The sequence below is a fragment of the Parasteatoda tepidariorum genome, chromosome 4, assembly GCF_043381705.1.
Source record: "Parasteatoda tepidariorum isolate YZ-2023 chromosome 4, CAS_Ptep_4.0, whole genome shotgun sequence".
Taxonomy (NCBI): Eukaryota; Metazoa; Arthropoda; class Arachnida; order Araneae; family Theridiidae; genus Parasteatoda; species Parasteatoda tepidariorum.
The window spans coordinates 5,997,093-6,022,642 of record NC_092207.1 but is presented as its reverse complement, the minus strand read 5'-3'; the positions used below and the strand labels follow the sequence as shown (position 1 = coordinate 6,022,642).

The 25,550-nt window shown below is 29.2% G+C and overlaps 1 protein-coding gene across 6 annotated transcripts in view; it reads left to right on the top strand.

The window, feature by feature from the left end:
- LOC107440667 (ubiquitin carboxyl-terminal hydrolase CYLD) overlaps positions 1-13,834 on the top strand; it is a 68,956-nt gene extending 55,122 nt beyond the window's left edge. For all 6 annotated transcript variants that reach the window (XM_021148454.3, XM_071179379.1, XM_043054394.1 and 3 more), the window contains 6 exons: positions 664-730; positions 3,856-3,976; positions 6,583-6,691; positions 7,155-7,270; positions 9,872-10,088; positions 13,592-13,834. In XM_021148454.3, coding sequence (XP_021004113.1) covers positions 664-730; positions 3,856-3,976; positions 6,583-6,691; positions 7,155-7,270; positions 9,872-10,088; positions 13,592-13,782 — 821 coding nt within the window. In that variant the 3' untranslated portion in view covers positions 13,783-13,834. The remainder of the gene's footprint in view (positions 1-663; positions 731-3,855; positions 3,977-6,582; positions 6,692-7,154; positions 7,271-9,871; positions 10,089-13,591) is intronic.
- The last annotated feature ends 11,716 nt before the right edge of the window (positions 13,835-25,550 follow it).

The window sequence follows — 25,550 nt, the reverse complement described above, 5'->3', positions numbered from 1 at the left end:
GTCAATAAGTTTTGACAAATCAATAATGTAGACAATAGGTTGTTCCAAGAGCCGTGATGGCTCATAGGATAGAGTGTTCGCCCTCCAATGAGCTGAGCCGGGTTTGAATCCCTCTGATGACTGGTTGATACGAATTTCGCATTCTTGATCCAAGAGTTCCCTTGTCTTCTGGATTGGGTTTCAAAATTACAAAGCTACATTAGTAGTCGTAAACCCCAAAATTGGGTCGGTTGTTCAACGACAGTTATAATAAAAAATATAAAAAGTAGGCAATTAGGACCCGTGAAAATGCCAATTCGGTGAAGGTGGTTCATCAGTCAGTTGTGGCCAATCACGAGTTTGAATTCTGTAACAGCCTCTGTACAGGGTTTACCTTATGTATTTTGGTCTAAGCAAGCTATTTCCATAAATTCTTGAAGAAACATGAGAAGTGAGCAAGGCTTTCCAATTTTGTCTTANCGTGATGCATATATTTTAAAAGTGTTAAACGCAAAGTTCCATATCTATTACATTTTGTTTTTTACCTGCTTAATTATAATACACTTTTAGTACCATATTCGATCCATATCTGTATTATTTCCAAAATAGATTGTGAACACTTTATATTTAATTTGTACTTCACAAATTACTTTACATTCTCAAAGATACTTTGTCTGTGTTTAGATCCGGAAGAGTTTCTGAATTCGCTGTTGAATCAAATATTGAAAGCAGAGCCTTTCCTTAAATTAAGGTAAGAAATTAAAGTACAATTAAAAACTGTAAAAATAGTTCTTTGTTTAGAGGAATAAAGCTTAGTTCTTTTAGCAGAATTAGTTCTTACAAAATCCTTTTTTTTTTAAATTCTATATTTGTCTATTTTCTGCCTTTTTAAAGTGAAATATTTGATAAAAAAAATGTTTCATTTCCAACTTAGTAAACCAAAGTGAAAAAAGAAGGTACACAAACAAAACTAGCAGCAAGCAAAGTGCAAACAAATAAAACTGAACTATAAAAAAACAAAAGGACATCAGTTAAGTAATTAAACCATCGGTTCCCAGTAGGTGTTCTCTAGAACCCTAGAAAAATCACCGAGTTTCCAAAAGTTAGGACTATATTTTACCTATATATACACAAACAAAGCTAGTAGCAAGCGAAGTACACACAAACAAAACTGAACTGTAAAAAAGGACATCAGTTAAACTATTAAACCCTCGTTTCCCAGTAGGTGTTCTAAGGAACCCTAGAAAAATCACTAGGTTTCTGAAAGTTAGGACTATATTTTACCAATTATGATTTAATTTAATCTATAATTATAATTATATTTAAATCTATAATTATATTCTGACAATAACATGATATTTATTTAATAATAATTTGGTTGTTTCATTATGTTTTTTAGTCAAACATAGGTTAAGGAAAGAAAAGCAATACTTATATTGAAAAAAAAATAATGAAAAGGACATGCTTGTATAAAATTTCCATTTAGCTTTTCCAATCAAACTTTTCAATCTCAAATGAAAAAAAAAATATAACTAAACCCAAGGATAAAGAAATATGTTTCTCTGTTAACCTTAAGAAATATGTCATAGTTGAACAAAACTTAGGAACCTCTGATATGTGAAAGCCTCCCTATGAGCCTCCCTATGAAAGGATCCTGCTTTCAGGATTCAGAAGAGGGCAAGGTCACGGGGGAAGGCAAGCTAGGTTGTTGTGAGGCAATTGTAATTCATTCAAAAATTGATTAGAAATTGAACGATTAATTATTAATTTCAAAACACCAAAGTTAAAAGATACGCTTTACTTAGTTAATGGCTATTTCATACTATGCAGAACTGATAAATCAAGTTCTGCAATTGTTAGAATAACCTAATTGAGACCATTGTATGTGCGCAAAAAGGTTTTACTTCACACAATTTTAAATAAATAACTATATTATAAACAAATGTATTTTCTGAACATTATTTATTGTTTGTTTCCTTTCATTTATTTCATTTTTTTTGTCATAGTCATAATGAAAGGATTTTTTTAATTGGAGCACAAATCTATTTGTATTATATTATCTTTGAAACACTTCATGTCAAAGACATTTTGTAAGCCCTTAGAGCATTAAAAATATTAAAACAATTAATTTCCAGAAACAATTTTTCAAACTGTTGTCCATAGTTTCTCAAGTTTTATTGAACCGATTAATTTTTTTACATATTATATATACAGTCGTAAACTACAAAATAAATTCGAACCATAAGTTGATTTTATTATCTTTTTATTTATTTTTGCTAAATTGTGTTATAAAAATAAGTGTGGAAATCGGAATTGCTGCTCAGTTAATAACAAAGGTTTTGGTTAAAATGAAATATCAGAGGGTTGGTTACGAAAGAAAAAAATGTGTATTGTTTTGAGGCTCAACAATCAATGCCAATTTGCATCAAAAAATTATGCATCTTGTCATTGTGAACTCTTCAACTGTTCATTATTGTATTCAATCTTATTTAAAATTCAAATGTAGAATAAAAATCCTTAATAAATGCAACTATAGTTAACTTAATAAATGCATTTTTAACAGGATTATTTAGATACAATAAGCCTGCCTAACTCATGTTATTCAAAATGATCAAAAATAAAATACATAAAACTGAACTAAAAGCAATTTAAAATGGTTATCTTTAATACGCCTTTATTTATTTATTGATACAGAAAAAAGAAAGAAAGAAAAGGAAAATTTTGTTCTTTAGAAATTGTTCAATGTGCAAATTTAAAAAATCGAAACGACTGGTTAACTTTTGTATTGTTAATCAGACCTTTAACCTTTATGGTTAACGTTTCTCCATTGAAGTTAGGGATTAGGATGCAAAAATTGCTACATTTTATTCAGATGTTAGGGAGGTATTGAGCAAAATGGCCTGTTTAAGAACTTGTTAATATTAATAATGTAGGACATTTCTTTTGAAGTATTTCTTGAAATAGAATGAAAAGGTTTACTTCTAAAATGAGGGAAAATTTTCAGAACTAAGCATTGAATAAAGTAAGTTTCAGAATGCTATAAACTATTAAAATTTCATATTTATTAAAGAAAATAAGGATAAAATGCACTGAGTCTGCATTTTCGATGAAAAAGGTGGTGTTTTTAAATCTCCTACTACTAAATTTATTGGTGGGTATATTATAGGGAGGTACTGCAATTTCTGCTGTTAAATATTGCAACTGCAGTGAAATTTAATATTTTCAGTCTTTCTCTACCTAAATAATACGAGGGTTTTATTAAATGCAACTTCCTATGTATCTTTTATGCAAAAAAAGCATGGAAACTTCATTTTTACAAGTTTGAGAAAAAAGTGTTTTTTAAGTTTAATGAAGAAATGCTATGTTTTGTGCAGGTTTTTTGTAATTAACATTTATTAAAAAATTTGAGCCACCTGAGATTTCTTTAATTGAGAACTCTCTCCTATTAAAGCAGTTTAACCCAATTCAAAATCATTTAGAATTATGAAAACTTTAAAGGCTTTCTAATTTTATTATTGATAATATTGATTTGAAAAATATTTCTTCTATTTCTCTACCTAAATAATAAGCGAGTTTTACTAAATGCAACTTCCTATGTACTTTCTATGTAAAAAATACACGGAGACTTGACTTTTACAAGCTTGGAAAAAAAGTGTTTATGAAGTTTAATGAAGAAATGCTATGTTTTGAGTAGGTTTTTTATATTTAACATTCATTAAAAAATTTGAGGCACCTGAGATTTCTTTTCATTGAGGACTCTCTCCTATTAAAGGAGTTCAGTCCAATTCAAGGTCGTTTAGAATATTGAAAACTTTAAATGCTTTCGAATGTTGTTGGGTTTTCTTATTTAATAGTTTCTAATTGTTCTTTCTTTAGCTCTGGACAGGAATCTTACTTTTATCAGTTATTTGTAGAAAAAGATGAGAAATTAGTGTTACCTACAGTACAACAGTTATTCGATCAATCATTTTTAGCGTCTGATATCAAACTTACAGAGGTATGTTTTTCATAAATACTTATTAAAAGAATATTATGGAGGTATTAGATTCAATTGTAATTATTAATTTATGGTTAAATTAAAAAATGGATAATTATGTTAGTAATAGGACTGGGCGATATAAGAAATTTCATATCGTGATGCATCGTCAGTTTTGCATCACGATATAGTATTTTTGAAATTCATTTACTTGTAAGGCGCAGAAAGTCGGTTTTCTATCAAAACTTCATACTCAGATTGATTTAAATCAATTGATGAATTTGATGTATATGTTTTGCTTAAGTAACATGTTAATGTTATATTTTCTAAAAATGATCGCGCAAATAACGAAAGATTTCTTAGTTTAAAATATTCATTTTATCAGNTATCAATATATTTACCTAACAATATAGAAAGAAAATTTAAAAAATAAGTTCGTTAAAAATTATTTGTATGCTTAAAACAAAGTGCTAAATAAATTAAACAAAAAAAAAACACTTTTAAAACAACACTATTTTTTATCATTATTATTTCACATAAATAATAAAGTTAAATTTAATAATTACCGAATTCTGAACGAAAAAACAAAGTAAGGCTTAATTTCTTAAAAATAAAAATAAAAGAATTATGATATCCGATAATATATTCAACTGACAATATTGAAAAAAAATTAAAAGACACGATTATACTCTTTAATAAAACAAAGTGCTAAATGATTTTTAAAAAAGAAGTCGTAATCGCAAACACTACTAATGTATTTGAATAAACAAAGTTGATTGACTTATGCCCAAATCCAAAAGAGGAAAAATAACTTTTGTTATAATTTTATTTATAAAAATGAAAACAACTAAAGATTTATAAATTTAAAATCAGTAATAAAAACCCATTAAATTATTATTTCATCCAAAAAGTTTTTAATAAATCAAAATAAAGTAAAAAATAGCCTAACAAATTTAATTACTTTTCAGTTTAATTCTTTATGGGCACCTTAAATTAGATTTCCGTTTGTAATAAATTCAATAATGTAAAATAATACTTAAACATATAATATCAAAATTAATTTTCACATTTAAAAATAAAGAAAGTTTTGTTTCAAAAAAAAATTTACCTAATTAATTTAGAAGCACTTCTTTATATATTCTTTTCAATAATAGATTACGTTCAGAACAAGGTAACGACGGCGATCACAAAGTCAGTCCCACTGAAAATAATCTACAAGAAACGATATCAAGTCGCGACAAAGAAGAAAAAAAAACTAAGAGGTGCGGAAACGAACATGCGAGATCACGATATATGTTCTCAAAACTGATTCTGATTCTACCGCTCATCAATCAAGGCCGTTTCAATATAACGATACGAACATCGTCTTCCCCAGCGCGAGTTGGCATCGGAACGTAAGAGATCCTTGCGTGTCTTGTATCGCTATATCGTATATCGCTATATCGTTCGTCTTCTTTACTCGACGGCTTAAATCAGATTTCTGATGCATCGCCTGGAGCGAAAGTCGCTGTATCGGCCTGCCGATACAGGCGTTAAATCGATATGTCGCGATATATCGATTTATAGCCCAGTCCTAGTTAGCAAAATAATTCTTTTTAAGTTACGAAAATATTTATTCAGTTAGAGGATCAAGAGAAAATTATAAATATTTTGCACATTCAAATAATGTGTTTTCTAACAGGAAGGAAATTTCTAAGAGGAAACTTTAAAAGAATAAATCAATATTATTTTAAAGCTATAGTTTGTCTAAAAAAAGAACTCCCCTAGTCATTCGCCTGGACCCGTGGCCGTGACTATGGTAAAGAGGTATAACAATTTCAAGTAGTGGTGTGGGGTCATTTAGACAGGTTTTTGTAAAAGGAAAGGAATCTTTTTCTTAGGTCTATTGTGTTAGTTCTAGAGTGAATAGAAGCTACCCTACTTGAAATGCTCTATTTTTGTTTCCATAGCAGCAGACAGGCCTCGGACTTAGTGGCGAGGGAAGTTCTTACCATAGACAAACTATACTAATTCTATCCTCCATATAGTTTTATTTTTTATAAATCAAGTTTTTAAAAATTAACACACTTTATATTAGGGGTGTACAATCTTTTTGAGTGAAGGGCCACTAGCGCAGCAGGTAAATTAGTGAAAAGCTGCATGCATATTTAGTCATGTTAGTGCCAAATATGATAATTTTTATAAGAACAATAACATTCTAAGCACTAAATATTTTTATCAGTAAACTTAGTAACATACTTGTAGAAAATTAAATATTTTTAATCATTTGAATTTATTGAAAACTAAAAAAAATTTATACTTTTTTTTTAAAAAACTTTTTCTATTTTGCACAATAATTAATTTGTCAAATATATATATATGTATTGTGAGAAGGGATATAAATTCTAACTAATAAGACGCTTATGGAATGAAAGTGCAAAAAACATACGCATTTTATAAATTTGAATTAAATATTTTAATTAAAGAAAATTTATGATTTTTAAACAAAAACCAAATTAAAAGAATTTTTTTTATTGTGTTCAGAAGGTCCCGTGGGCCGCAGGTTCTACACCCCTACTTTATGTAATTATTATCGTAGTGACACTCTGTTTTGGTTATTTAAATGTTATTCCCATTCATTTATCCAGGTCCCATCCTGTTTACTTATACAAATGCCTAGATTTGGAAAACAATTTAAAATGTATCCTAGAATCATTCCAAGCCAGTATCTGGATATCACAGATGTTCTGGATGACTGTAAGTATCATCATAGTTTATTCATTGTTCATCCCCCCCCCCGTTTTCAAATAATTTGGAAATATATATTTTGTTTAGCAGTTTTTTAATACAGTCATTCCTTTTTAATTGCATATTCGATAATCAAATAACCCGCATATACGCTATATTATCAAAACCAACAGAAATATTTTTTATAGTTTATGTCAAGTGACTTTATTTATGTTTAAACCATTAGGAAACATTCATAATTTATTATTATAAAACATAATGTATGGCTTTATTATAAAAGTTTTATGGAAACATGTTGCTGCAAGAAATTAAAGCAGGTATTAAATTTTTTTTATTGTTGAAAACATTTCTTGGTGAATATTTTCAGCCATAACTCACTTAGAAGAAACATAATTACAGTCTTAAAAAAGATATTGTAAAATGTATAGAACTTTTTGGAAAAGGATTAATATGAATCATACATAAATTTCAGCTCCTCGCCAATGTAGTATATGTGGTCAAGTGGCAGAATTTGAATGCAAAGAATGCTACGGTCAATTTGGTGAAGGTTTGGACAGCATTGCCTTTTGCCAAAAGTGCATGGACAAGGTAAGTTACTTAGTCTTATGTTTAAAAAAATTTATAAAACTAAAAAAACAGCTTTTTGTAAGGCAGGGGCCATGGAGGTTAAGGTTCTATAATTTCATGACCTAAGGCATGATTGTTGTAATGCAGCACTTAACACAGCAGTTACAAGAAATAAGGGTTTGTGGCTTAAAAACTTAGATTTCTTGGAAAATTCCAACATCATTTATGAATGAAATGAAAAAAATATTCAAAATTACTCCTACAAACTATGTGTCAAAAATATCCGCCTAAAAATAAGTTATAATCGGACCTCTATTTAACGAAGTCGCTAAATCCCGATAAAAAGTTCGTTAAATAGAATATCACTATTTGAAATACATAAACAACACAAAACAGGTTGTAAATTCATTAACACAAGACATAATTGAAATAGCAATCGATACACCTTTATCTTGTAAATTATTATCTATGATGGAATTGTTTCCAATGATTTTAACATTTTATCATATGAAGGTTTGGTGATTTTGCCTTCCTCACAATTTATTGCTGTATTGTTTTTATTTTTCGCATAGTCCAAAATATCCGATTTAGTTAATATTTCTGTGGTTGCAGCTTCACAATCAACAAAAAGAAAATCATTAATCAGTACATCATCATTAATTTCGTGATTCTCTCTTAGCTGTACCCACATTTTTTAAAGTTCTTTTAAAGGAATGTCATCTTCGTCCTGCGCACCTTCCAAATTCTCCGCGCTGACTAAAAATCCAGCTTTAGCAAAAGTGTCACGATCTGTAACATCCATAGTTCCATGCTTTAGAAATTTCTGTTATGCTATCTAGTGAATTGATTTTTGGCATGGATTCCTGTATGAACTGCAAACAAAAGGGATTTTACCGCTTTCTCTCAAAGTTACGTGGCTGCGAAAATCAATTGAAGGTCATTCCCCTCATAAAATGCGTTAACAAGTTTGAAATTTACTGAAATATATTGGGAAATAAGGTAAGTAGATCTTAAAGAAAAGTTCTTTGAGTAGAAAACTCACTTCGCTATTTGGAAGTTATTTTATGAATAAATTTCCAAAATATTCTTGGTTCCTCGAAAAAATTTGCAAAATGGAAGTTCGTTAAATAGAAGTCCGACTGTACTTATATTTTAGTCTGTTTAGTCCAATCGACTGGTTATAAATGTGCCACTCTTATTGTGCAAATTTTGACTTGATGTATGACTAAAAAGATTTTGTAATCTAATCCACCACGCAAAATAATTCCAGTCTCCCTCAAATTAAACCGCTTGTTGTAAACAGGGTCCGACTTAGCTTAATTAGGGCCCGGGGCAAAAACTTATTTGAGGGCCCCCTCTGCTTCACCACTTCAGTAATGAAGACTGATTTTTATGGAGGTAATTAAATCTCTCACCTCATTATAGATAATAAGAAAATTGACTAGAACCTAAAATAGCTGTTAAGTCCCTCCCTCCCCCTCCAATGGTCAGACGAAATATCGTTCTGTCCATTTTATTGATTTTCTGATAATTCCAGTTTTCTGATTGTTAACTTGGTCATGTAGCTGAGAAAAATTCATATCCTTGCTGACATTAATTGAACGTTAATCAGTTAAATTTACTCTATTACGATGGCTCAATTAAACCAATCAGAAGCCCGTATTTTTGTAAACATACTGCATTTTGCGATATGTTAAAATGCAGGCTTTTGAGTGGCTAAATTTGTCCATCGTCATTGCGAAAATTTAGCTTAATCCCGAACTAGAAAGCCGTGGATTTACGAAATATCGATTGTGTTCATACGATAGATTAATGAAGAAGCTAACATAAAGCTGACGGATTTTACACTGTACTGATATTTTGTTTAAAAAAAGTTCCTTAAAACAGGAAATGTAAAATTAACGTTCTGTTCGATTTGGAGGCCCTCTCTGGGCAGCCGCCTGTGTGCCCCTGGTTGTAAATGTACTTTTTATTTATTTCATGTGATTGTAAAGTTTTGCTTTGACGATTATGCAGTAAATTTGGCTGGAAAAATTTCAATCAAAATGAATCTAAAAGTTATGCCTCCTTAACCCTCTGTGAGCACTAGTTGCACCCCGAGATGTATGTGGACATTCTGGACAATGATGCACTCCCAACTCTATGGCAATATTTCGGCCCATTTCTCTTCCAGCAAGATAACTGCCCTAATCACACATCGAGGCTTGCACAGACGTGGTTTGGCGAAATGGGTGTTCAAAATCTGAACTGGCCTTCTCAGAGTCTTGATTTAAATCCCATTGAACAACACCTTTGGGACGAATTAGAGAGCAGATTACATAGCCTTCCTCGATGCAAGCACTCACTTCAGCTGTGATGGAAGTCAATACCAATCAAAAACTGGTGTAAAGTCTTCCCAGAAGGCTGTCATCGATGCAAAAGGGGTGACCATTATCATATTAATATGTGCCTCAGGTAGCTCTAAGTCGATACAACTGGGGGTCCCGATAGTTCATTATTTAGGGTACCCTTATAGATTGTAAATTTAAAACGTATGTTCAAAAATAAAAGTTAACAGCACTTTCAATAATAGTGTGGTTTTTTTATGAGCACACTTAAATGTTTTTTTTCTTTTCTTTGCAGAGCCACAGCCACAAGAAGAGAGCTCGCCACCGCAGTGTAAAACTAAGTATTCCTTCCGAGTTCAAAATGCTCAAAGATCACACTCCCGTTCCCAGAATATATATGGAGCTCTTTGCCGTGGTATGCATTGAAACTAGCCATTACGTCTGCTTTGTGAAATGCGGAAGCGGACCCGATGCCCCTTGGTGCTTCTTTGACAGCATGGCAGATCGCAAAGGTCAGTTCTTTTTTTTTTTAAATCTAGAGTGTAAAACAATCGTATCTTGTACACCCCGTGTCAGAATCGTGGCGACATTGTCGCAGAACATTGCAGAGTTCCTGCAGAAAGATTTTCTATTTGGGAAGCAAAGAAGTTAGGGTTTTTTTTATCTGCAGAATTTTTCAAATGTTTTTCCTCCTTTCTGCAGAATTGTATTCAAAAAATGTTCTCGCATATCGGAGAAGTAAAAAAACGCTCGTGATTCCCCCCCCCCCTACTTTCTTTTGAGAATAAAAAAATTCTGCAATGATTGGTTTCAGCTAGAATTTACAAAAGATTAACTATAAAAATATTTTTTAGAACAGGAGAATATCGCTTATAATATTAGAATATGTATTCTTTTATATTTAAATATTAAAAAAAAATCTTACATTTATAGTTGAAAAATATATTTAGGGGAGAGTGGGGTCAATTGTAACTGGGTACGATTGTAACAGAGCAAAANTTAAATTAGTAACATATATATTTGTTACAATTAAAAATGTCTCTCAGAAAGTTATTAGTACCAGAGAGAATTGTCACAGAAAATTCGAAAGAGCATTTTTGGTTATGATTTCACTGTAGGCAATAAAGATGCTTCTGTTCATTGTGCTGTTATCTAGTGTAAATTCTAGAAACAATACCAAGGAGAAGTTAGATATAAGAATATCGTTATAATGTAGCACCTATCTCTCTATAGCCCCAAATCTTTTACTTGAGCTTACATTCTATTGAACGTTTCTTCNTAGAATATTATATTGTAACAAAGTAATTTTATTTAAACAAATAAAAATTATTAACCGAATATGTAAGTGAACACCTTAATTTACATTTCACTAGGGGAATTTACATTTCACATTCACTTACATTTCATTACATTTCACGGGGCACTTAATTCACATAACACTTTACTTACATTTCAATAAAAAAAAATTAGTTTTGTTAATTAACTAGCATTGTTTTTAACAAATGAAGCTGAANAATTGTCACAGAAAATTCGAAAGAGCATTTTTGGTTATGATTTCACTGTCAGCAATAAAGATGCTTCTGTTCATTGTGCTGTTATCTAGTGTAAATTCTAGAAACAATACCAAGGAGAAGTTAGATATAAGAATATCATTATAATGTAGCACCTATCTCTCTATAGCCCCAAATCTTTTACTTGAGCTTACATTCTATTGAACGTTTCTTCAAAATAGCGTTGCAGCATATCTTAGCGCTAAAAAACAAACATTTTTGAATTCGCAGAAACTTAAAAAGAATTAGATATTAAACAAAATACACACTTTGAAATTTTTTATATGAACTAGTAAAATGAAATTTTATATATTCTCATAGCTGCCAACATAGATAAGTAAAAATCCAGTAGGTTTTACGAAATACTACAAATTTCATGATAATTGTTGCAAAATGTACTAAATATTTTACTCATAGGGAATTTTAGGGATTTTTATAATCATTAAAATAGAAATACTGCACTATTTTCCAGTTATGATTAAAATTAAATGAACTTGAAATGTTATGTATTATGTTTACTCATAATTTTGTAAAGTAATAGGCATTTAATTCAGCATAGATAGTTAAAAAGATTTTTTTAATTAATTTAAAAAGGAAGTTCTACATAAATCCAAAATATTAGAACAAAAGAATTTTTTAAACTGATTTTTATAAATGAGACCCACTTATGTATTAGAAACATGTATTTAAGTATTCAAGCAAGCAAGAATCTGTGCAAAAATTCTATTTCAATACGGATTTTTTTAGGAAACTTACTTTTAGGGAATTTTCAAAAATGTTTAAATGCCAGGAGAATTTTTATTAAACCAATAGAAAATGGCAAAATCCAGTAGAGTTGGCAACCATGTATTCTTCTCATATATTTGCACTCTTTAAACATATTTTAACAAGAGAAGATTTTAACAGTTGCCAGAAATTAATTTTATTTTCATAATTGTTAGATAAAATATACTAAAAGAATTTTTCAAGATAAGATTTTCAATTATAAAAAGAAAAAAAAAGGAGTGTTTTGTAAAATGATTATTGGTGACAGATTTTTTCATGCACTGCAACTTACATGGGTGACTTCTTAAACTACTTTCGTTTAACTAGTCGTTTTCATTTGCTGATAAATCATGCATAGATACGACATGCTGTCATTTCTTTTCTTTAGAACAAAAATACTTAAATGTGAGTTAAAGCTTGATTATTATTAATTTATTTTTCTTTCAATTACCCATTTTTTCATGGAAATTTATTTTTCTGGAACTTCTGTCTTTTATTATATCCATTCCTATTAACTTGGCTTATTAGTCAGTCAAAAATATCCCAAAATGGTCTGTTTTTGCTTTAATTCATGTTCATAAGACTCTTATTTTAGTTGAAAGAAATTTTTATGATATTGTTCTTTGCATATCAAACAATAGTTATCACAAAAAAAATGTAATAGCATTTTCTATTTTAGATCAATGTGAGCCATCTGTAATCAAATTGTAATATTATGTTTAACAACTCAAACAAAATTCCTTGAATCAAACTCATGCCTAATATTTTTTTGTCTTTTTTTTGGAGCAAAAATAGCAGCTATATATATTTTTTTAATGTATAACATTTCTTATATAAGCTGAAAGCAATTTTACAGCTTTCATCAGTGTCCAACATTTCTAAATTCAACAAAGTTTTAAATTAATTGAAATACTTGCTTTTAAAAAGTCTATGTGCAAGTAAAATACAATTAAGTATATTTTTGCATTCTTTAAACATAATATTTTTACAAAGTAAAAAATTTGTTAAAAATTCATTTTTTTAAAAAGATATTAACGTTTGTTTTTCCTATTACGTGTTAGACATCATTTTAGTGCATTTGAAGCCTTATAATGTATAAAAATATCAGGTTTAAAGAAAAACTTTTAATTTTCTTTAAACACCACAAAGACTTGGTGAAATTACTAAAAACAAAATGTATTCATAAATATTTTCAAAATGTCATTATATATTCTTTAACTATTTCTAACATGTGGATTATATGAAATCCTAAAAGGCAGATAATAATAGAAAATTCAAATGAGTTTTTGTTTCCTGATGTCACATTTTCTAAAATGAATCTAAACAGGAAAAAAAAATATGTTGTATTAATATTTCCTGAAATCATTATTTGCATCACACATTTATCTTTAAACTTGAAATTTACACTGGTAGACAAAATTAAGAGATGGAAGACATTTTCCCAAATATCTCAAAAAATACTGAATATAAATAAATGAAATTTGGTATGGATATAGCTTATTCCATGATAATAAAGTATGCAAAACAAAAATGAAAGTGCCATTCACTGGCAAGACCTATTGCCAATAAATCCAATGTAGTCTGAACTTAAGGATANCATGAGCGTATTCAGAGCAAGGCCCTTCAAAAACTGTTTCTAAGAATTTTACAGAATTGGTACACAGTAATTTTTTTAATATCTTGGAAATGAATGCTTGCAGGTGAGCAAAACGGCTACAACATTCCAGAAGTGGTCCCCTTTGCTGACTTGAGGTGGTGGCTCTCTGAGGAAGGAATGAACTTTCTGGTGTCCGCAAAGGAAGACAAGGTGCTACCCGAGATCACCAGGAGGCTGCTATGTGATGCCTACATGTGCATGTACCAGAGTCCAGATATTATGATGTATCGTTGAAGAATCTCTCATGTGTTTATTTTATTATTAAAGTGTTAATTCGTTTTGTTAATTCTCTTTTGCCTTACATTGACATCTTTTTTTTAAAAAAATCAGATTTACTTCTTAATAAGTCAAACACAACATTAGCATAAAGCAGTAACACAAGTAATATAAAAAAATTTTTTAAGACAATTCCTACTTAGGTCAACAATCATCATCAGCAATGTTATCATCTATCTATACGCTTCGTATTTATTCCTAAATTTATATCCTGCTAAATATCTTATACAGTCAAACCCCCGCTATAGTGAACCTTCAATTGACCGAAATTTCTGTTCACTATATCCGTTACGCGGGCAATTTAACTAATGGTTCCCAAACTCCTCCCTTTTATTAATCATTATTCAAATAAATGACTGAAAAATATTATATAGTAACAAAAAATGTGTTATTTTTTATTACTCTTCGTCTTGTGCACAAAATAAAATTAGTAATTCTTAGCTGATCAGCAATCCGCAACATCAGATATGGAAACACTTCCCGACTCTCAAATTACTTTTCCTGCATTTCTGTTATTCCACTTTTTAAACTGTCGAACCTGCCATTCGAGCACATTAAAGTAGTCTCACAAAATCGCTTAGCAAATTCATCGACAAATGTCCATATACTGGAAGATTGCGGCTTCTTCGAATTCTGAACCACTTCAGTTATGCTTCTTCAACATCCTTGTGATCTCTGCTTTTCTCAACTTTTTTCTGCCATCTAAATGTTTTTTTTTCATGAGAAGAAATTGTTAATTGCCTATTTTTCCACATGTTACAAACTGTAGATTTGGATAGTTTATATCCCCTGCAAATAACAGCTTGATTACATCCATTTTCAATTTATTTGATTATGCCCATTTTATCATAAATGGAGAACGTTTTACGTTTAATGCTCTCCATAGTTAAATTTGAGACACTTGTTTGCAGGCTTTTTTTTAACTAAACTGAGAGCAAAAAGGAGATGAGATGAGGGCCTTATCAACACAGATTAGCTCCCAACCCTTTGACCAATAATGAATAATTACTCATTCCCTCTGACAGAAAATGTATATTGATCCCACTGACACCTTACAGGTGCATCATTTGTCAGGGTTGAAAACATCTGCTTGGTTTGTTTAGGGATGGGAAAGTGAGATAAAAGCAAACAATAAAAAATGCTTATCGCTACATTCTATACTATACCGCTCCAGGGTTCATACAGAGATCAGAAGAAGAAATCCAAGGAGTTCAAAATTTTAAGGACTGATCAAAAATTAAAAAACTTTGTGTAAAAGATAACTAGACAGTTTTTTTAAATTAAAAAGCAATTATTATAAGGAACTCGCAAAAATGTATAGCTCACATATTTTTTTCTAGCCCTTTTGAAATAAATTTTGACTCTGTCAAACTTCATCAAGAAAAATAAATAAAGTTATCACTTTTACACATAAATACATTTTCCAGTTTCAAATATTTTAATAAATCTTGTTAAAGTACAGATGTTAAAGATTAACATAAAAACCTACCAATCTTATATTTTTAAATTTGAATACATAAGAAAATCTAAGGAATTTTATGCAACAAAAAAAAAAAAAAAAATCACAGTAAATTATTAGTTAAGTTTGCTTGTAAAATTAAAATTATTTGCTGTTATTTTTTTCTTCTAACTCTTGCAATTTAATTTTTTTTTCTTTTAAAGTTTTTCTTAAACAATTAGATTTTGACAGCTAAGTCATATCAGTTAGTTTCCCTAATTCATCAGCATACTTAGTAAGTTCATCTATGCAACACAATCATCTAAGGAGTTTCTAAGGACTAATTTAGAAATCTAAGTAGCTCCAAGTACTCTTTGGAGACTTTTTTTTATTTCCAAGGAGTGTATGCACCCGCTCTACATTCTATACATACTATAGCTGGTTTTAAAAATCAGCATATGTATTTATTTTGAAGTAGAAATTTCAAAATTATTACAAAAAAATCAGTCGAAGGCAGAAAAAAGTTCATTATATCCAACTTCCTCACTTTTTTGGTTCACTATATCCACATAAAATAACATTATACGTGTATAGCAAGGCACGGGACCGAACATTTCCAGGGGTCTGTCCAGACATTTTGTGAAAAGTCCGTTTTTGTAAAATTGTGAAAAAATTAATCGTAATTTGTGTATATAAAATAAACGTTAAGTCACATTCATTCAACCAGGGTCCCGCTTTTGTGAATTTGTGCAAATAGGGTCCTGTTATAGCAAAAAACTATTTCAAGGAGTTTTTAAATTGTAAATAGATACAAGATTATATTCAACACTGTAAAATTATAATTTAAAAAAATAAACAGCAATTGCTGCTTCTAAATTAGAGATGCAACAGACAAATAATTGATATTTAGCCTATACCGCTAAACGCAGAATATTAATTTCGGACGGGAAGAACCGTCTGCGGAAGATAAATCTTAGTTCGTTTACATCCATCTTTCTTGTTTTTTGCCCTGGGAAGGTTTTATTCAATTAACAAAACAAAGAAGATAAACAAATTTGTGAAGGGCCCGATTAAAAGAAAAATCATATTGTGAAGGGTCCGTTTTTAAGTTAAAATATTTTGTGAAGGGCCCGTTTTTATGAAAAGATATTTTGTGAAGGGTCCGTTAATGCAGTGTTCCCCAACCCTCTGTCCGGCAACAGTTCGTGGATTAAATAGTACCGGGCCGCCCATGTCATTGAAACCGAATTTAAAATCTTAGGTTTAAACCCTAAATTAAAAATATCTGTTCCATTAAAATTTTATTTATTTAAAGAAAGGGGGCCCCGAAGGTAGTGACAAATTTTTTAATGTTTGTAATGCATCATTGTCTCCGATTACCCCCAAACGGAACCGTCTCATTGCAAAGAAACAAGCTCAGGGTTCTCATTGATTTAACGTTCAAGTAAGTTGAAAAAAATGTTAAATCACTTTATATTTATTATTTGGTTTAACTGTATTTTATTTTGAAGGCATGTTTAAATACAATTAAATTAAAATTAATAAATCAAAATACTAATATAAAATATGAACAATTAACGTCCCCCTCCCCCAGTGAGCCGCAGTAAAATTATCAAACGTTGACAGGTCTGAGGTAATAAAAAGGATGGGGACCACTGCGTTAACGGACTCAAAATTTCTTCTAAACAGACCCTTGATTTCGTTCACTATATCCGGGAGTGCACTATAAACTGTGTTCACTATAGGAGGGGTTGACTGTATAAGAGAAATTGTTTTTCTCCCATATAAAACTAAATTTAATTAATTAAATTTAATGAATATTTGAAAAGAAACTGTTTTAACATCAAGTGTCCCCCACTACAAGTTTAAAAAAAATGCATTTGAACTTGAATAAGTTTCAATTTTATTAACGATTGAAAATTTCAACAAAGAGTGTGAACTAATAGTAGGAATTGAAAAAAAAAAGTGCGTGGTACCAGATAACTATAAAAGTTTAAATTTGCTGACGTGGACTACACATGCTACTACGTAATATTCTTTATTGAATTTATTTGACACAGCAGATATAAAATAATTAAATGTGCACAATAAACTATTTTTTTGTTTGTTTAAATAGTTAGAAATTATCACTGATGTTATTTTTAAAATAGGTTAAAAATTGAATCGCTTATAGTAAAATTGAAAACAATGACTAACGCTTAACCTATCAGGAAATTTGATTTAGTCTTTCGATCATCGTCATCAGCACAGATAACACAGCCGGAAATCATCCCCAAAAGGAAACTTTAGTTTCTTAATAAACTTTTTAATGAATTTTGAGTTGTGTGAACTTAACGAATATCTCCATATTATGTGGAGTGGCAAGCCTGAAATATGATACAGTGAACTCTTGCTACTACGATATCCAACACAACAACTCCCTTTATTACGATATTGTTTCGTGGTCCCGACCAACTTGCATATGAATTTATGTCGTGCTCATCTCAATACACAGTGGACCAGCATCCAAGGTTTCGTGGCCAAAATTAGTATTTCGATAAAATTTGTTGCAAAATTTGGTGGTTTTTATGTGCAGGTAAATTGAATTCATAGTTGAAATACACTAAAAATACCAAGAAAAAAAAATAATATGGCAACTGAAATATGGCGAGCAAAAATAAAAAACAATTGTATTGTACGTTTAAATAATTAAATAAAGCAATAAAAATATAATAATTTTCGTAATTTATATTAAAAATGAAAAGCAAATTATATTTCCGAAAAAATATTACAAAATAATGGGAATTAATTACAAAATAATGCTAAAACATGAAGAAAAAAAAACATAATTTTTGTTTTTCAGTATATTTAGTTCACCTTTGCAATATGGGCAGGTTTTCTCGAAAGAAGAAAAATCCAAGAAGACAACAAAAAAAAGTTTAGCTAATTACCTAGTGGAACTAAGTTTCGAAAGTCATTCAAACATTGTAAAATGTCAAATGATAAGATATAAACTATAAGTTTGTGAAAAGTATTAACTAATCCAACAAATTGAAAAATTGTACTATAATTTCACACATAACTCTGTGAAAATTACTCTGATAAAAATGTAACAGTAAGGTGAAATTCCTATATACATTTCTGAAATATAAATTTAAAAAAAATTTTTAAACATATTTTTCACTACATTGTACTCTTGTCGGTCCAAAAAGTAAATTATAATGTTTAGAATGATTATGAATACTTAATTTGGGCTATNTTCCCCCCCCCCCAAAAAAAAATTTGCTAACTTCCCCCTTCCATGTTAGCTTGTTCGAAATAGTGCTACTTTGCTTGCTCATAATATGACAATGCTTCTTTTATTTATGTACTTAAAAAAAAAATCTCTCATCTAAATTCCCCCCCCCAAACTATTCGTTTTATTTACTGTAAAAATTCCCCCCTAATGGGGGCCCCTGTGCATATGAATTTATGTCGTGCTCCTCTCAATACACAGCGGGCCAGCATCCAAGGTTTCGTGGCCCAAATTAGTATTTCGATAAAATTTGTTTCAAAATTTGAGGGTTTTTATGTGCAGGTAAATTGAATTCATAGTTGAAATACACTAAAAATACAAAAAAAGAAGAAAAAAATTATAAGATATAAACTATAAGTTTGTGAAGAGTATTAACTAATCCAACAAATTGAAAAATTGTACTATAATTTCAGGCTAATTACTCTGATAAAAATGTAACAGTAAGGTGAAATTCCTATACTATACATTTCTGAAATATAAATTTAAAAGTTACATTAAAAAAAAAAACCTGTAAACATATTTTTCACTACATTGTACTCTTGTCGGTCCAAAAAGTAATTATAATGTTTGGAATGATTATGAATACTTAATTTGGGCTATATTAAAACTGCCTACACATATTTAATTTTGACTTTTGGCCAAAGATCATGATCTTCTGGCCCACAGTGCAATATTATGATATTCTCTGAAGCAATAAACCCCTGTAAAACAATTTTTTTAAACCAAATTTCAACCTTATTTTCTCCATTTATTATTAGTTTTTAAATAATGTAAAAAAAAAAATCTTATTTTACCATCTTTTGCTGTTTTTCCATCTTTTCACTGCTGACCACTCCAAACACTTTCATCTTAAGATGTAACATTTCTATCTGATTTCATTTCCTTTACGTTAAAAGCTGATCATGAGTCACAAATGACCAGAAGCATCACATTAACACATAAAAGGGAATTTTTTCCTTGGAGGGTAGGTAGAGCACCATTCACAAACGAAAATCATTTTCGTGCTGTGGACTCAATGCATACTTTGATGGTTGACATGACAGTCGAAAAAAAAATGAATGAACAATATCAACACAAATATCAGATTATTTTCAATAAAAATGGTTTTCAGGTAATTTCACGCTCTTATTTTCTGAATTAATTTCAATTCTTTTTAATATTTAACCATAATTAACACTATTCAAATTAATTTTTTTGCATAATATATAAATACATTTATAGTGGATCCCTTCTCACGTTGGGGTTCTGGGCAATGACATCGCCGACACTCTGGCTAAGGAGGGGATGAAAGAAAATCTGATAAGTCCAAATTTCCTCACCTTCATGGAGCTGGCATCAAAAAAGAAAAAAGAAGACCTCGCTTCCTGGCTCGTACCCTCCAAACATCACTGGTACCAGAGCACCAGCCCAGGAGGTGCACTCAACATTCGGTGCAACCGCAAGGACCAGACTGCACTTACCAGGCTTATCAGCGGCCACCTTAAGTCCCTTTCTTTTGAGGGTAGTATTAAAATCTACCCTAACTGCCCCAGGTGCCACAACATACAGGCTTCCCCCCAACATATCCTGGACTGTCTTGGTCTGGACAAAAGGGACATTCTTAATAACACACTTATGGTGGTCGACTTCCTCCGGGTGATGAATTTCATGGACATTGTTAAGCCCTGCTAATTTTGGGGATAAGGAAGAAGAAGAAGACATTTATAGTTAATACATATACAACATTAAAATTAAAAAAAAAATCTTATTGTGTTCCCAAGGTATGTTGGCCCTCGATATAACAATATATCCCTCTACAACATATCGATATATATTGGGTCTCCAAAATATTCTTTTAGCGAGGTTTTACTGTATAAATTATTTCCCAATACAATTTTTTTTTGAAATAATATTTATTTAAATGTTTATGTGCATGACATATAATTCAAATAATGTCATTTTAAAAGTATATCAATAGCATACACACAGGAGGTCCGGAATTTTTACTCAATTTAAAAAATGATCAAACTTTTATGCAAATGTTAAAATAGCTTACAGAGGGGGTTTAAAATGCAGTGAATTCCTTGGACACACCATCAAATACATATACTTCTAATGTTAATAATCTATATATATATATATATACATTTCTCATAAATAATAATTTTTATACTTTGTTCTCTCCTGTTACAGAAATGAAATCAGCAATTCTAAACATTTTAGAATGCAGAGTATGAACTAGAACACATAATCTTCATGAATAAAACAACAACTAGAGACATATTTGGACAAAATGCTATCTACAAGATTGATTCGAGGTGGGGTGTTAAAAAGTAAATAATTAAATCCAAATGAAAAAGATTTCTTTAAAAATAATTCTCTTTCTAAAATGAAAATGGAATTTTTCAAACATTTTTGTGAAGTTTTGAGAACATTTTAATTAAAAAATTATTTTAACAATAAGTTTAAGAGTAAAACATTTATATGCACTACTATAATAGTATGAATGAAATGGTTGTGTGAAATCTAATGCCAAGTTGTGCGTGTTTAGAAAAAAAAAAAAAGACTTACTTTATGAGAGTGTTACTTTAGAGGTGTTCTAAAACTTCACTAGTAACATTACTGTTATATTGGCAGGAATATTTTTCAAATTAATGAATTTTTTTAAAAAAAAAATAATAAAAACGGAGAAGAGAAGAATCAAAATTTCTTTAGAATTCCATTTTTTAAATGAATTAAATAGGCATTTTTCACCAAAAATGCCACATTAAAGAGGCAAACAATGTAACACTTCTATCGGGCACTTGTAGAAGTGTTCTGCGATCAATACCAAAAGTGAAATAACCTGACGATTAAATAGAGATAAAGAGTAAATTCTGCAAACACAAGACAATATATGATAAAAAAAATTTAACACAAAAAAAGATTTCTACATAATACTACACATTGAGAAAATTACTCAAAAACATAAAGCTGGGTAAAAAAAAAAAAGCCAAGAAAATATTATTTACTGAAGCTTTGATAGTTTTAAACAAAAAAATTTCTTCCAAAAACAAAAAACAATTAAGACATATTTAATTGCACAATTTTTTTAAAAATTTAATTAGAAAATTATTCTTTAAAATTAAAGTAAACAATTGTTGAAAGAGGTTTCTAACACAACATATTAAAAAAATGATATCTCCTGACATAAATAATCATGTTATGATACAATTGTTAATGTAATTGTTAAACAATTGTTGTAATTAATAAACAGCTCAGAAAATTAGCTTGAGATTCAAGAATGCATCAAATTTTTGGGGTAATTATGGTATTTAACAATAATAATAGCTTCATTTTTAAATACACAGTAAAGTAACATTTGCCAAAAATTTATAAACAATAGTATTTATACAGACCATGAGTATTAAATTCAGTTTTTTTAAGGGGTCACAGTACCAAAATATCGATATTTTTTTATTGCTTAACTTCAAACTATTTCAAATGCACTGAAAAAAGAAATCATCTCTTTAACTACATTTTAAAAAAAGTTATGAATGATTTTAGATTGCCCTAAAACAGAAACTTGATCCGCAGACAGACTTCAAAGTGCTTTTTCTCATAGAAGATAATTCTGTGTTTTAATCTTAATTAAATCCCTAAGGAATTTTTTCTATTTCAGATAAAGCTTCGTAGTTAACTTTTTTTTATCTAAAGTATACTACACTTATTTAAACTGTGCATGGAATAAGCATTTTATGAGAGATTGCAATTTTTACAGCATGTTATATATACCTAACAGGAATTTTTAACCTTTTTTTTCCTACTATTTTAACAATCTATAAAAAATGTTATAATTGATATATCAACAAATGACAGCATAAAATTGTTAAGATAAATATTGTAAGCACTAAGAATTTTTTTTTTTTTTAAAAATATGTTAAAACAAAAAAAGCCTTAAAAATTTAAAATTTTTTTAAATTTTTTTAAAAATTTGAAAAAAAAATTAAACAGTTTAATTATTTTTTGAAGATAAATTATTGATTATAAGTTAAATGAGTATGCAAAACATCCACAAAACAAATTAGTATACCTTTATTTAAAAAAAAATGTTGCAAAGGTACTGTAACCCCTTAAACAAAAACAAAAAAATAATACATGTTTTAATGCAATACATATGATCCAAGTGCTAAAAAAATATTGATAAGATAAAAAAAATAATTGTTCACAATAGATGTAATTTAAAAATGTAGAATGGTCAGTAAGAAGAAATAAATCCTCCTTTGTAAGTGATCAGGCATCCTTGAGGGATATAACACATAATTATCTTTTTGTTCTTGCTCTATAAGGATAGCAATTTATAATAAAAATACAGTTAAGTGATGTTGAATATATTCACTAAGTTGGCATTCCAAACAAAGTTCTACCGGGATTAAAAACAAAATACTGCTGGTTTAAAACACAATCAAAATATGTAACCTTCAATCTAATGAATGGACAGTAACTTGGCAAATGTCATGTTCAGAGTATTCTTCTTCTGAAAATTAACAAAACAATGTTTTCTATAATATTTCATTCATTAAATACATAAATAATTAGAAATTCGCAAAATCACTTCCTCACTTTTTGATTATTAATGTAGTACGGTCGGATCTCTATTTAACGAAGTCACTAAATCCCGATAAATAAGTTTGTTGTACAAAAAATTCGTTAAATAGAAAATCACCTTTTGAAACACTTAAACAACACAAAACAGGTTATAAATTCATGAACACTAAAAGAAATAGAAACAGTAATTGATACACCTTTATCTTGTAAACTCGTATTTACTACTTATTTTATAAATCTTAATCGTAAAAGAAATCTGTTTGGAAATCAAGAAATGAGGAAAACATTATCTCCAGAGTTACACTATCATGCTACATACATTTTCAACTAAAAAAAAGCTAAACTTATGAATAAAATTATAGCTGCACTTATTATAAAAGTAATTTTAAGCATACATTGCGTTCTTAAGTTAAATTGCTACTGATAAAATCCGTTAATTTTGTCTGAGTTTTTAGTTTGAAATGCAAACAAAAAAGGATTTTACTGCTTTCTCTGAAAGTGGCTTCAAATACTAATTCAAGGTCATTTTCCCTGTAAAATGCGTTAACAAGTTTGAAATATTTTGGGATGTAGGGAAAGTGGATCTCAAAGAAAAGTTCGTTAAATTGAAAATTCACTTCACTTTAGGAACTTATTTTACAAAGAAATTTCTAAAATGTTCTTGGTTTGNTAAAAATTAAAAAAAAAAAAAGAGCAAAATAGAGAAATTCGTAAAATCGAAGTTCGTTAAATAGAAGTCCAACTATATATATATATATATATAACAGCTGTTGTGCAATTGAGAAAACAATGCAAGTGCCTTGCGGTATAAATATCGAGAGAAATGGCTTCCAAACTGTTTTATATTTATTGCTGATGCTATGAATACTAAAATAGAATTTCAAAAAACTTATTAACCAAATTTAAATTTTTTAATAAATAAAACTTTTTTCAATAAATAGCTTATCATACAAAGATGCCAAATATACAAAAATCTTAATTTTGACTTCTTTGTTGTTGATGCTGAATTTTCACAGCAGACTAAGAGTTATTTTTTACTATTCCTTGAATCCAATTAACCTTTATGGGTATTAAAAATATACATTACCATAAAATACATATATTATCAAATGAAACATGAAGTCAAGAAAATTATGTTAAACTTTTGTTATTTGGAAACCAGCCTCCAAACAATTACATAAATACCAACTCAATTTTGCAGTAAAAATATTGCAAAGGGTAATGACTAAGATTTAGCAAAAACCTTTTGTGTTCTTTTTACAAAAACTTGAAAACATTGCAGCATGATTAAGTCCTTTGTTGTAATGAAAAAGTCATAAACTCTTCACCAAAAGATTTTCCTTGGGTAAATGAGTTTTATAAATAAGTGGAAGGAGCTTTGAGAAAGAAATAAAGAAATGAAAAAGGTGAAAATAACTTTAGAGAACCATACTTCTGACCAATCACTCAATTAAAATATTTGGAACGTAAATCAGAGTTAACTTGGTGGTGAAAAACCATCAACATGGATAGGAAAAAATCCAGCAGATTTCACGAAATATAAATTTCGTGATAATTGTTGCATAAGTACTAAATATTTTACAGATTGGGAATTTTAGGGATTTTTATAGTCATCAAAATAGAAAAACTGCAATATTTTCGAGTTATGATTGACATTAAACAAACTTGAAATATTATGTATACTCATAATTTCGAATATTAATATGCATTTAATTCATTAACGATAGATAAAAGATTTTTTTCATTAATTTAAAAAGAAAGTTCCAAATAAAAGTAATCTAAACATTTTATCACAAAAAAGTTTTGAACTGATTTCTGTAAATAAGGTTGGCGTCATTATTTATTAGTAATACTTATTTGAATATTCAAATAATAATCTGTACAAAAATTCTATTGCAATAGGGATTTTTTCAGGAAACTTACTCAATTTTATGGAATTTTCTAAAATGTACAAAAACCAGGTGAATTTTAATTAAACCAGTAGACCAGGAGAAACTGGCAAAATCCAGTAGTCTACTGGAAAATCCATCTGAGTTGGCAGCTATGCTGTTTTTAAAAGCACAAGAGTGGTAGGAGAATAAAATGCAAATATAACTATCAACTCAAATTATTAAATAAATAAAGGTATGTAACTATTTTGCACAGAAAGAAAACATTCAAATTATTTGCATACTTATTTGAAATTTTCTTTGCTATATGTGAGCATTGAGAACAAACTGTTAAGGTTTATATATAATTAAAAAGAATAAAATAATAAAGTGAAACAACAAAATAATGCAGAAATATTAAGGATTCTTCTAAAATTAAAGCTGAAAATTCTGCCAAAAGCTATAGGAATCACATGTTTTGCCTTCATGACTTAAATTATCATTTGAATAAATTTAATTAGCGTAATTCAGAAGGGAAGCTTAAATATGGAAGAATGAATTACTACGCCAAAAGTTAATT